Genomic DNA, 13378 nt, shown 5'->3' on the forward strand with positions numbered 1-13378 from the left:
AGGATCAGACCCGAAGCGGAGGAAGGGCGGGGTCAGGCCTGAAGCAGGGGGGAGGGGGAGCAGGGTCGGACCCTAACCAGTAGCATGGGTTCGGACCTTAAGTGGGGGCAGAGGGGGGGCAGGGTCAGACCCACACTGGGTCCCAGTCAGCCCCCCTTCCCCTGTCATTCTTGACAGGCAATTTGCTAGTTATAATATAGTTTCCTAATGATTTCACTGAGTAAATTTTTATTTGTAAAATTCAGTACCAAGTTACTAATGTTTTTTCTATACTGAGAGGTGAAGAGAAAGCCCATTGCACAGCATACATATTAATCTAACCTTAAACCCATTGAAATACAAGGGGTTTTTGCCTAGGTGAGCAGAGAGCATTTAGGAAATACAGTATAACCTATTTAAAATTAGGGTATCATAGAAACTCTAAGAAGGACATAGGATATGTCTTAACATATCTATTCTGTCAAAAGACTGTACTAAAGGGTGCTGCAGTAAAGCAGGCTGGGCACATGCTGAACATGTTCTAATAAGCACATGTGAGACAGAGCTGTTGCTGTATCGTTCCTGGGTGTGTTGCGAGCAGAGCAGGTACGCTGTGCTTCACTGTATCCCTCTCTAACATGCATCTCTGGTGGTTCAGATTTATCTACTATATATTCACGATATCTCGATTCTTTCTCTGACTCTAGTAGTACTCTCCCTATTAGAGCTTCCATTTAATCTATCCTCATTGTTCTTCCCTAGATACCAGGGAGTTCAAGCTCTTCCTGATCCCTCATTTTAGCATGATGCTGTTGCTACCAGAAATAGCAACAAGGCCATGTCTTGTTTCACAAACTAGAAACTGTAATGGAAAATAAGATAAAATTAATCTGGGGATGCCAAAACAACTTAAAACTGAGCTTTAAACCTTTTTGCACTCCCAAATGTGTAGTTCAAGTAAGGAATACTCACTGTTTATCTTCATCTCCAATCTTTTCATGAAGTTTACACTGATACATCAACAGATTATTCAAAGCCCAACATGCAGCCTCCTGAATTTAAAACAAGAGCAGAACAAAACAGTTTTAAAACAAATATAATACTAAATGGAGAAAATGTGTTTTTTAAAATATTTCTAAAACAGTTTCATCCCATCACTTTCTAGTGGAGGTATTCATGTCAAAATAGATAAAAAACAACAAAAATATAATAAAAGCTTTAATTTAGTCCTAAATATTCTAATTGCTATAATAATAGAAGCCCTAATTTCATTGTTAGTGAGCTGCATAAACAATTTTTTATTCTTTAATTGTGGGATATATTACAAATACCCATACAAAAATTCATACACATGAAAGCATGTGTGTATGTCACATTCCAATTATTTGTTGTTTTATTACACGAAATAAAACATATATCAAGTTGAGAGAATTCCTAAAAAATTTCTCGGGCTTTCTTTCTTCAGAGAGAGGTGGTTAGCAGTGTTTGCTATCACTACCACATTGACTAGAAACCAACTACTGCTATAGCTACCTCCACACCAGTAGGTCTCATCCTAAACACACTGATAAATCTATCAGCTACATCAGTTACACTGCAGTCAAGCTCTACTTTACAGCTGAATCTGCTTTGATCACACTGACTGGCATGCACACTTTAAGGGTCTGGAATTACAATACAATCCTAAAATTGTAGCCACTAAAACTTAGAAGAGCAAGACTCAGACCCCTACTCCAACCTGATACAATTCCAACCCCAAGCCAAGCACAACAGAATCCCATTGGTTGTCACCTACAGCTCCCCAGATTGAACACCTCAGACACATAATTAATGACCTCCAATCCCTCCTAGAAAATGACAACTATTTCCAGTAGCCATGGGGATACACCTGTCTTAAGTTACAGACACCCCAGCAACCTTTAACAGCATTGCTCCAGCAACAGACTACCTAAATCAGGGGCGAGCAATTATTTCGATGGGAGGGCTGTTTAACGAGCTTTGGCGAGCTGCTGAGGGCCACAAGGGCAGCTCTGCCCCATGACACCCCCCTCTCCCCGGTCACTATCTTGGTACTGGAAGTCCTGCCCCCCTGGCCCCTGCCCTTTGTCACCAGAGGTCTTTGCCCTTGCCCCGGAAGTACTCCTTTTGGGAAGTTTGCCATCTTGGAACCAGAAAAAAAATACAAATTATATACTATAACAACGTATTTTAATTTTATTTTTGAAATATTATTTTGTCCTGGTTTGTGTGCGTTCGCATCATGTACATAGAAGTAATTGCATAATAGCTCAAAATGAAGTCTTACTTTTGTATATTGAGGGGGTATGGCGTTTGTGGGGGGCTGTTGGTATATGTGGGGTGTGGGGATATGTGTGGATGTGCCCCACTGCGCGCCCAGGGGGCAGCAGGACGTGCCCCCATGGGATGATGCCTGGGCCAGGTGAGACCAAGGGACCAGCGACAGGCTGGACAAAGCCCCTCTGCAGGCCAGATCCAGCCTGTGGGCCAGATTTTGCCCACCCTGATCTAAATCCTATCCTCACCAAGGTACCAGAGAGACCAGCCCAGGACCCCCATGAGCAGGGTGCGCTCAGCTAAACAGATGGGATATGGCTATGACCAAGTGGGGAGTGGCGTCCAAGAGTGGGATAGGCAGGCAGGGCTGGGGCCAGGGCCAGGATCATGGGACGGTGACAGCACAGGGCTGGGGCCCATGCAGAGTTGTGATCTACCTGCTCATCCCTGTAATGGGCACCGGTTCCATAGGCAAGGACATGTGGGAAACAGATCATGGCTTTGCTGTGGGCCCCAGCCTCATGCTGTCACTGCCCCGCAATCCCGGCCCTGGTTCTACCCATCTGTCCTACTCCAGACTCTGCTCCTTACCCACCTGTGGCCCCATTTCAGCCATCCAGCTAAGTGTGTCCTGCCTGTGGGGGTCCCAGGCTGGTTTCCACGAAGACCCCATCTACCTGCTCCTCCTGGTGTCCCGAGCCATGAGTGTGGGAGAATGGGCTAGGATGCCCAGGCAGCAGGGCTGGGATCAGCAGCGGGAGCAATGGCAGAGACACTGGCAGCGGCAGCTGGGCAGAGCGACCTGCCACCACCAGGGCTGCCAGGAAACTGAGTCCAGCAGCCACACTGTCCCTGCTCCACCACATGCCTGGGGCGATGGGACCAGCTGCACGTGCCATGGTCCGAGCTGCCTCGTGACTGGGCTGGGTGGGGCTGAGGGACCTGTCGTGGGCCAGAGAGAATCCCTTGGCAGGTCAGATCCAGCCCACAGGCTGTATTCTGCCCATTCCTGGTTTACCTGGATTAGCTTTTATACTCTATGTCGCTCAATGTGTTAATTACTTTGTTTTTCTCTTTTACTCATCCTGCCTCTCCCAGAATTCCCCGCTCCTTTTCCTCTCTCTTCCCTACCCTTTGTATTCTAATCACATCCCACTGTAGAGATGACATAACACAGAAGTGACAATCACTGATTCCTAAATAATGTCAACAGAGGAAAAAACATTATAGTCAAATATGAATGCAAAGAACAAAATAATAGACAGCATAATGCTGACTGAGTCTGACCAATCAGTACATCCAGGATAAGTCATTTTCGCCTTGTGTGTCAGCTACTTGAAATAACCATAAGATACATCATTTATACAAGTTCTCCTTTGTTATCAATAAATGATATTACTTATAAACATTCCTTGGCATTCAGCACTGATTTGAGGAAAAATTAATTCCTGTTTCCAATTACATACAGAAAATGATTCTGTACTATAAACAGATATCACTCTTACAAAAGTGTAATTTGAGGACAACAAAAGAGATTGTATCCCAATAAACATCTGATTTTACTGCTTGTTGGGTTTCAATTTTTTTAATCATATGATTCCAGTCTGAGTTCTCTTGATTCTCAATATCACAACATCCTCTATGGCACAGTAAGCCTTTATGTAAAAAAGAATGGAGTCATAACCATTAAACTTTTCATGTGAAACCATTATCATTAATTCATCCTACCCAACATTTTTGTTTCTCTAGACTATGTTTGGTATATTTGAGGGAAAACTATTTTGCTGAAAACCTTAACTAATGCTAAATTAATGAATTCTGATTTTTTGCACCCATATCAACCAGAAATTCTCACCTGTACATCTATGTTTCTTCGGTGTAATTTTAATGCTTTGTAGCATGCTTCCAACCAACACATTTTTTCTTCCTCCTCCTCCTCCTTTCTTTCCTCCAAGTCTTGATTTAAAAATATTGTTTCAGCTTGAAATGCAAGACATTTACACTTAGTTCTTATTGTGAAAATACAAGATTAACATTCAATCCTAATGAAGTATACAGCTGCTCATATGCCTAAATCAGTTGAAGCCGATTGTACCAGATAAAAGTGGCAAATCCCTTTCTTTTGGGAAGGGGATGCAAGAAGCCTTTTACACGAGCTCTGTTATGTACCTGAATAAGCTGACATTATGAACAGATTTCAGAAGCTCATTACAATGTGTTCAGTTAAGTACACAATAATATATTAGTCAATAATTCTAATAGAAAAATGTATGTTCATGCATTTATTGTCTTGTTTGCATGCTGAAGAACACAGGTGGTAAAATATGCCTGTATTATATTTGTATGTCATCATTTACTAAAAATTCACTTTGATCTCCCAGCACTTCCTTGTCACTAGGAAAAGATGGACAAACTGAAATTGGTAGGACAGAAGTACTTGGCAAAACTAAAATAAAATTCCATTTAATAGAAGTTATTTTACAATAAGTCATTTTTGGCACTTGTGCACAGTTGTTTTATAATTGTGAAGGAATATCACTATGTATGTTAGCTGCTATCTTTGGCACTCACTGACCTCAACCTGAAAGAATGAGTAATGGATACACTCAACATCAAACTTAGCTTAAGTGTCTGCATTTCCAATTTTAATGCAACAAGGACTTTTTAAACTAAGAAGGGATTATACTGTATGCAACCTATGAGTGGATATGTTGCTTTGCTGGGCTAATCGACGTTGCATACCAACTAAGTGTAGCATAAGCAATGCTGGTTAAGGGGTATGGGTGCTGCCATGCAACAATAACAGACAGAGTGAAACCTGTTCACAATTGTTAAACTCTATTCCACTTTAAAAACTGCATGTAAAAGAAACAGAGATAGTATAATTTCCTGTAATTTCCTAATTCCTAGCACAGACTGCCATTAAAAATAGTCATGGGTCTATTCAGCGACTTGATATAAATAGGAAGGAATTTACTTACTGAGAAGAGCTAAACAACCAAGAGCTGCAGCTTGTAGTTTTGCATTTGCAGAGTATCTTATAACAGCTTTCACAATGACTTCATGTACTTCATTTAAAACCAAAATATTGAAAAAGTTTCCTAAAAACAAATACACAAGTTAGCTGAATCTGCTATCTAGAAAAATTATGGCCCAGATCCTATTCCACCTCATAGATATGGCCAAACATTATGACTCCACAAAGGGAGATGCAACTTGTACATAGAATCATAGAACTGGAAGGGACTTGTAAGATCACCAAGTCCAGTCCCCTGCTGTGGGAAGGAAGTTATTGGGCTCAGATGAACTCAACAAGGTGCCTGTCCAGTCCCATCTTGAACATCTCTAAGGAGGGTGACTGTACCACCTCTGCTGGGAGTGTGTTCCAGATTCTGGTGACCCTTTCAGAGAGAGATATTTTTCTTATGTCTAGCTTGAATTTACCCTCTATTAGTTTATGCCTGTTGGTCCTCATCCTCCATTGAGGTCCTTCCTGAAGAGTTGCTTCCCTAGTTCTTGATGCTTACCCATGATGTCCTTGTAGGCGGCTATCAAGTCACCTCTCAGCCTTCTCTCACTTGGACTGAACAGACCCAGTTCCTGGAGTCTCTCCTTATAGGACCTGCCCTCCATGCCCTTAACCATACGAGTGGCCCTTCTTTGTACCCTCTTGAGCTTATCCACATCCTTGAACTATGGAGCCCAGAACTGGACACAGTACTCCAGCTGAGGTCTCAGCATCTCTCTGGATCTGTTGGCTGCACATGGGCTGATGCATACCAGAGTTCTATTTGCCCTTCTCGCAATGTCACTGCACTATTGGCTCATATTCATCTTCCAGTTGATCGTGACCCCCAGGTCTCGTTCAGGTGCTGTGCCAGTCAGTGGACTACCACCCATTGTGTACTTATGGTGAGGGTTCTTCCTACCCAGGTGAAGGACCTTGCACTTCTCTTTGTTCCGCCCATGAATGCAGGCTGTCAAGGTAGTCCTGAATCTTTTCCCCATCCTCTGGTGTGCCCATGTACATCAAGAGATCCATCCTACTCTGACTTGCAGAGGTGCATAGCTCCTCCATTCTTTTAATCAGCAACCCAGAGTATGCAGGGAAATTTCAACAAGCAGCCAATAGGAAACTCTATACAGAGGTAGCTGAATGTAGGGTTCCGTATCAACCCTATTCTATTCTGTGAAATGGTTACCTGAACAACAGAGAGTGAGGGTCCAACTACCTTTCCCCAAAAACCTAGGTTGGAATTCTTTTCACTTTACAGGCCCACATGGTACTTATCCAGCCAGAGAGCAGCACACTGATCGAATCTTGGAGGACCCTACTCATTTGCTAGTCACAGCTTTTTGCCTGGCTACAATTTCATGGAAGGAACGTTCATAGCAATATGGAGGACATGGCCTAGGGCAGGAACATATGGAGATGCATACCTGGCACTTACACCATTGGGTAACTGCTATTTGAATGTATACAATAAGATTCAGTTCCTTGTGTTTAGGGCAGCTGCGTAAGAAGTAGGAGACCTGTGTTCAGGCCTTCCTCATCCTGTTTTAAATCTGCATCTTTCACTTCCCTGGAAACTGTATTACTTACCAGGATTTTGGTTAGGCAAGACTAATGGAACCCTGTATCTATCCTGTTGAAGCATGGCTATTGTGTGGAAACAAATGCAACAGTCACTAGGCATTAGAAAAACAAACAAGAAGCAACCTGACTAGAGCTCAGTAAGGGTGGCATTGCCCTAGGAGGGAGGAAGACTCGAGTTCTGTTTTTTTATGCCAATGCTGATGATGCCTTTTATCAAATAACTTCCTACTTAGAAGTGAGCAATCCAAGTAGGGAACTCATAGTAGACTCCTAAACTGGCACTTGACTGACCCCAGCTAGGAAGCTGTTTAACTTCTATTGTGAAATATGCATCTCTCCACACAAAATATAGCAGAGTTTAGCACAGACTCCTAATTAAATAAAATACTTTTAGAAAAAAGAATGGTTATTATAATAAGCATTGCTAAAAATGAACATTTACCACCATGTATGTAGTATTTCTTGTCATAAGTGCAGAATAAGAAATGTTGTCATAAAATAAAGGCTGCATACACACACACAAATAATCCAGGACAACTCTCCCCGTTTTTTTTACTGAGAGAAAAACTGACCTGTACAGAAGTTCAAACAGAGAAGCAAAAAGCCTGTAGTGCAGATGCTGGCCTGCCATGTATCCCTAAAGCACGCAGCCCAGAGAGTTTGCGGGAGGGGTGGGGGTGTTGTTTTTTTTAAGTGAATGTGGGGCTGGGGTCTGTGCCATGCACAGAAAAGTCTTTCATGCAGAAGAGCCCTTTCCCTTCCTCTGTATTGTGTTGGAGGTCAGCTAAGGCTGGGCAAGTTGTATGCTTGTATACTTCCCTGCACCCAAGTACTGCAATGTGATTCAGGCAGGGAACAAGCTAGGAGCAGCACATACTCCCTAACTGCTTCAGTGCTAGGCTTTTCCAGACTGAAGCACTCAGGGGGCACAATATTCCCTGCTTGGCTAAGACTAACACATGCTCTCTCTCCCCACCTGTGGAGGAAAAAGGAAGCAAAGCACATTGAGATTGCAGAGATTGGCTCTGCATCCTGATGCCTGTATGGAAGTTCTGTCTCCTAGGATATATTCTCCAGAAAGCAACTTCACTCAGGCTGCTCCCAAGTTATTTTTTTACCAGTGTAGCCACCTTGGGTGCAGACAGAAGTGCAGCTCCTGGTCCAACTCATGGCACTTTACCGAAAGCACCATGTGTTAGACCGATCCTCCCAACCCAACAGACGTTAGCTGTTGGGTCGGGAGGGTGAGGGATCAAGTTCCAAATTGGGACCGATCCACGGAGAGAGGCTGTGTCTCTGCAGCCTCTTCCCCTAGCTCTTCTCCCAGTCTGCCAGCCTCCTGTACTGTCTGGGAGAGGGAGGGAGGTCCATTCCGGGTTTTCCCCAGGCTGTGCTGGAGTGGGAGGGTGAGTAGACTGAAGCACACCCCCACCCCCACCTTGTGGGGATGCTCCAATATACCCTTCCTACCCTCCAGTGCAGGCTGGGCAACCCCCAGAACAAGCTCCCTCTGCTCCCTTCTCTCATTCTGAAAACAGGAATGGGAGCAGCCATAAGTTAATGAAGGTGCTCCACTTTGGAGTGCCTTCATCTGAAACTTCATGTGATGAGGGTTCAGACTGTCACAGGATTGGGCCCTTTTACAGCGCTCTGCAGCCATGAACTTGTGTTAGCAGAGTGCTTTCAGGGGCCTGATCAGGCAAAAATTGTCACTTCTGTCTGCACCCTTTTACTCTGGGAGAAAAATTACTAACTTCTGTATGCTCATGGTTTCTGCTGAAACTGAACATCTGTCCATACCCAAAGTAAACTACCTCATTCCTATTGTGAAAACAAATAATCTGTCAGCAGTCTCTCATCTTTCTATTGTAGTTACAATGTTTAGGTTTTTTAAATGGGTCTCAATTGGTAAATATTAGAATCACCCTAGTGGCAGGAAAAATTATGAGATTATGAAATTTATGGGATGTAATCATTTTCTGAAGCCCTTCAGATGCGCTGTAAAACTGAGGAATTTACCATCTGTGGTCATAAAAGATGTGATGGCGAGTTTCTGATACTCAAAAATCTACACTTGTCTACTCCAATTCATTATGGCCTTGATCAACCAAAGTGCCGAGTACATTCACTTACTCCATCATTCTCTGGGACAGAAGGGTGCTTATCACCAAGACTGAGCCTGCCGGGGCCCAATTCAGCAAAGTATTTAAGCATGCACTTAAAATGAAACCCTCTGGAGAATCAGAACCATTATTCCTCTTAATTCTTGTGAATGCAGTTGCATACAGTATTTTTTCACTCCCTGCCCTGTTATGTAGTGTGGCTGTGTTCTGTTACCTGGCTGTTTTCTCTGCATTTCAATTGTGGATTGTTTGTGTATATCCCTCTGGCAGTAAGAAACTGTCAAATTCCCTTCCTGGTGAAAGGCAATCTAAAAGAGCATGATACTTCGTGTATTGTAGGCGTTATAAAATTATTTTTATTTTGTTCAGATCTGCCAACATGGCGATCTCATTTCAGAGGAAGTTACTGAATTTGCAGGCTTTTACCACTTCTCTAATTTTAATGTAAAAATAAGAGCTAAGAAAAAAGCAGGCTTTATCTTGATTATACACTTAATATACAGAAACAGAAGGACAATATCAGCAATATCTAAAATATTATTTCATGAACTTACCTAATGTAAGTTTGTGGAACAAACAGCAGCTCACTTCCTGAATTGGTTCACTGTTGGAGAACCTTGTCATTATTTCAACAATGATATTATAACATCGAACATTTCCAGACATGAGCACTTCAACATTGCTAGCTAAAATAAAAATAACATCAATTTTATGATTAAATAAACAATCACATATATAATTTGAATATGCATAGGTGTTTAAAAATATAGTTTCTGCTTTTGGCATTGTGAAAAAATTTGAATATTTCTTTTCATCATCATCTTCAACTTTTATCATTAATTCTATTTAGACATGCTGTATCAGGTCAACTTAGACTCCATGTAAATTGTTACTGATTTGCTGCCATTACATGTTTAGCTATTTAACAGATAAAATACCTTCACTTATTACTAAAAAGTACCTTTCATAAAGAGTGCTTTACAGATACTAATTACATTTAATTGCACTAGCATGAGTAGATAAAATGAATCCATTCACATTTTACAGTTTTTGTGGTGGTATTTTGTAAATTTTTGATATGGTATTTAAATGATTTAACCAAGACCATAAAACAATTCAGTAACAGAATCGGAAAAAAAAAACCAGACATGTGGTTTCATAAACCCTTGCTGTCCCTCTTACCTCTCCTCTTTCCGAGGCAAGTTATAAAAGCTTACTCTTTTGGCTGGTGCTAGTTTTGGCCTATGACAATTGAGTATATAGTGAGCTTATTTAATATATGAGAAGTGTTTACAGGTTTTCAGCTAAGCGATGCTTCTAACTTTTGAAATGATATCCCCAAATACAAATTTAATTACAAATAATTTTATTCTTACATGTACTGCAGGGACTATGGTAGAAAAACAACAATAGCTCATTCAGATTAAAAATAAGCGAGACATACTAAATCATGCTCTAATGATGGTGAAAAAAATCACTTTGCCTATTCAATCACAAATGCATAATGGTAGTTATGAAATAAAACTTGCAGCTTCTTGCTCTGCCATGTGCAGTTAGAATCAAAGAATCTTAATCTTTGCAATATGTTTAATGTGGGTGTGTAATGAAAGATCCGCCTATGAATTCAAAGATCGCAGATGAAATCCTGGTCCCGTTGAACTCAACAGGAGAATCATCGTGGACTGCAGTGGAGCCAGAATTTTACCATTCAGGTCTATTTTGAGCTTCACTGCAAACTGCTGGGTTACCTTGGTCAATTGATCTCTCCACACCTTGTGTTTCCGATATGTAAAATGAGGATATTACTAACCTTTACAATCTACTTGCAAGCCAGGTTAATTCATTAACCTTTTGAAAACAAGCTCTTAAATTACCATATCTCTAAATAACTGTGACAGAACACCCTTTAGAGTGTCTGTCACTTTAAGGGCTGGAGCAGGGAGCTGCCAGGTGGCTAACGAGAGCTGCCATTCTGGGAGAGCTCTGTTATAAGAGCAGAGTATTTTTGAGATCTGTGAGTAACATTGCCTGGTGGAGCTCCTGCTCCAGGAATATTTTGGAGGTAAGGGTGAGGCTATGGGGATGGAAGAGGCCTCATTGGTCCTGGGCATGACCTAAAACTGCACCCTGCTGGGATAGGGAGGCCTGGTGGTCCTCCTGCCTGTGGTGGGTCAGGGCCATGTGAATACCAGGAACGAGAACCTCCCTGGTATAAGGTGGGTTGGGATGCCTAAGCCCCTGCCCCCATCTTTGGGTGGGTTACCTGGAGAGCTAAAGGGGGCCAGGCATGCTTTGTGAAGCACCTGAGCCTGTAGGGGTGCAAGACCCTGGGCCCTGAGTGGCAAGGCAGAGTAGTGAGGGGCAGTTAAGTTGAAAGAGGAGTGGCTGAGTCCCAAGGTGGTGTTTGACTCTGGGCCCCAGTAAGAGGGGTGGTGTGTTTGCTCAAGGGGGTGGGAGTAAGAAATGGCCCAGTGAGGGACTAGGGCTGAGAGAGCCTGGAGTGGGGTGAATCAGCAGTCACCGCCCAGATGAGGGCCAAGGGGGACCCACAAGGCTGGGCCAGGGTTGGCTGAAGAGAGTAAGCTGATGAACTGGCAGTCACTGTCTAGATGAGGGTCACGGGAGAGCCCCAAAAGGCTAGGCCAGGTCTGTCTGAAGTACGAGTGGACAAGCCTGAGGATCTTTTTGGAGTAGGGTGGTGGGAGTGTGGCCTGGACAGGCAGTGTGCGAGAGGCCCTTGTGAGAGAGGGCAGTAAGAGAGAGGCCCAAGTAGGGTGGTATGTGAGAGGCCTTACAAGGGGCTATTTGAGTCATCTGCAAGCTGGAGCAGTTTATGTTTATAGCATGACATCAGCAAGACATGGAATACGTGTAGGGGTGGTAGGAGCGTGTACGGATCGCCCATGGTCACTTAGGCTGCATGAAGGGCAGCCTCCCACTTATTTGACATTATAATCATTTACAAGCAAGGCATGGCAGACGAGCAAGGTGGGCAGTTTGCCCAGAGACGAGGGTGGGGACATAACAGTATCAGGCCTGGAAGGTGCCTTTGTCACAATAACGAATAGCTATAACTGAATATAGCAGGTGGAAAAATGTTTCAACTAAGATGGTAAGATTTCTAAAGCAATTAATTTCTGAACCAAATTAGGTCACTTATTTTATTTCATTACCATTATGACCAAAGTGAATTTGTGAATGTCAGTCTCCATGATTGAGAAACCCTTTATTTTCAAAAACTGACTTCTTTTATTTCTTACGATGACAAACAACTGTGTAGTTATACACCTGCAAGATACCAGAAATTTTCCAGGAGTGGGTAAATAAGTGAGCAGGTTGCAAGTAGAGATAGCTGGGAAACAGTTTTTTTTCCTAAAATTTCTCAAGATTTCATAATGTTTTCAATCTTCAAAGACCTTCCTCTGATTTTCATGAAAAATGGAAGAAAGCAAAATCCTCACCCATTGTACGGTAAGGGACTCGTCTGGGATAAAAGAGACTGAAGCCCCTGGCAGATTTTAAAATAATCATGCAATCTGGATCTGAGAGATGTTATGCCTCATCCCAAACATTGCACATCCTGACAAGTCAGACACGCATGGCAGGATGCATATTTGGGATCGAGCATCAACTTCAGGTAAGAAGGCTGCCTCCAGCCCGATCCCTAGGGACTGGCTAACAACAGGCACTTGGAACATAAAAAGCACATGTACATGTATAATTAATGAGAAGCAATAAACCCCAGAGCTTATTGTTTATTGCTCCTGGGTGTGCCTTTTGAACGTGCACCCAGGACCACAGCATGTTAAACTGGGTTGGAGCACTCCGGCTGGCAGGAGACCCCAGGGGTCAGCACCTCAACACATGCCCAATAACCTGCTCTTATATGTTCAAGCTAATTAGCATGCTCCAGCAGCCTTGGCATCACATGTATTCACTGTCCGTGTACTTCAAAATGGCAGCAGGGGTGCTGTAACAAAGTTTTAGTTAAAGCACTCCCATCGCCATTTTGAAGCATGGTACTCTGAATACACGAGACACTGTGGGTGCTTTAATTAGAATGGCTCCTGAGAGCTGTTCTAAATAAAGCGTGGCCCCTCTTTCCCCCTCCCCACAGAGCATGTGTAAAGATGCCCAATTTGCTGCAGAGCTGGGATACAAGGGTACATCAGCACGGGTTTAGCCAGCAGGCAGTTCCTGCACTGAAGAATACTAGTGCCCCAGGCAGCAGGGGCAGCATCTACGTGTGCTGCTGTGAGTAAAAAAAGTACAAGTACTATTCTGCTGTGGAGTTAATTAACTTACTCCAGCCTAATAGGGGCACACACGTAGACACGCAATGTTTACTGTGGAGCTAATTAGTCAGCTGCAGTAAACGTCTCAT

The 13378-nt window shown here is 43.0% G+C and overlaps 1 protein-coding gene across 6 annotated transcripts in view; it reads right to left on the minus strand.

Moving 5' to 3' along the window:
• LRRK2 (leucine rich repeat kinase 2) overlaps positions 1 to 13378 on the minus strand; it is a 115875-nt gene that overhangs the window by 84376 nt on the left and 18121 nt on the right. For all 6 annotated transcript variants that reach the window (XM_025209714.1, XM_025209715.1, XM_025209716.1 and 3 more), the window contains 4 exons: positions 9549 to 9680; positions 5256 to 5375; positions 4130 to 4254; positions 952 to 1031 (listed from right to left, as the gene is read on the minus strand). In XM_025209714.1, coding sequence (XP_025065499.1) covers positions 952 to 1031; positions 4130 to 4254; positions 5256 to 5375; positions 9549 to 9680 — 457 coding nt within the window. The remainder of the gene's footprint in view (positions 1 to 951; positions 1032 to 4129; positions 4255 to 5255; positions 5376 to 9548; positions 9681 to 13378) is intronic.

The sequence above is a fragment of the Alligator sinensis genome, unplaced genomic scaffold (genome assembly GCF_000455745.1).
Source record: "Alligator sinensis unplaced genomic scaffold, ASM45574v1 scaffold9_1, whole genome shotgun sequence".
NCBI classification, from domain to species: Eukaryota; Metazoa; Chordata; order Crocodylia; family Alligatoridae; genus Alligator; species Alligator sinensis.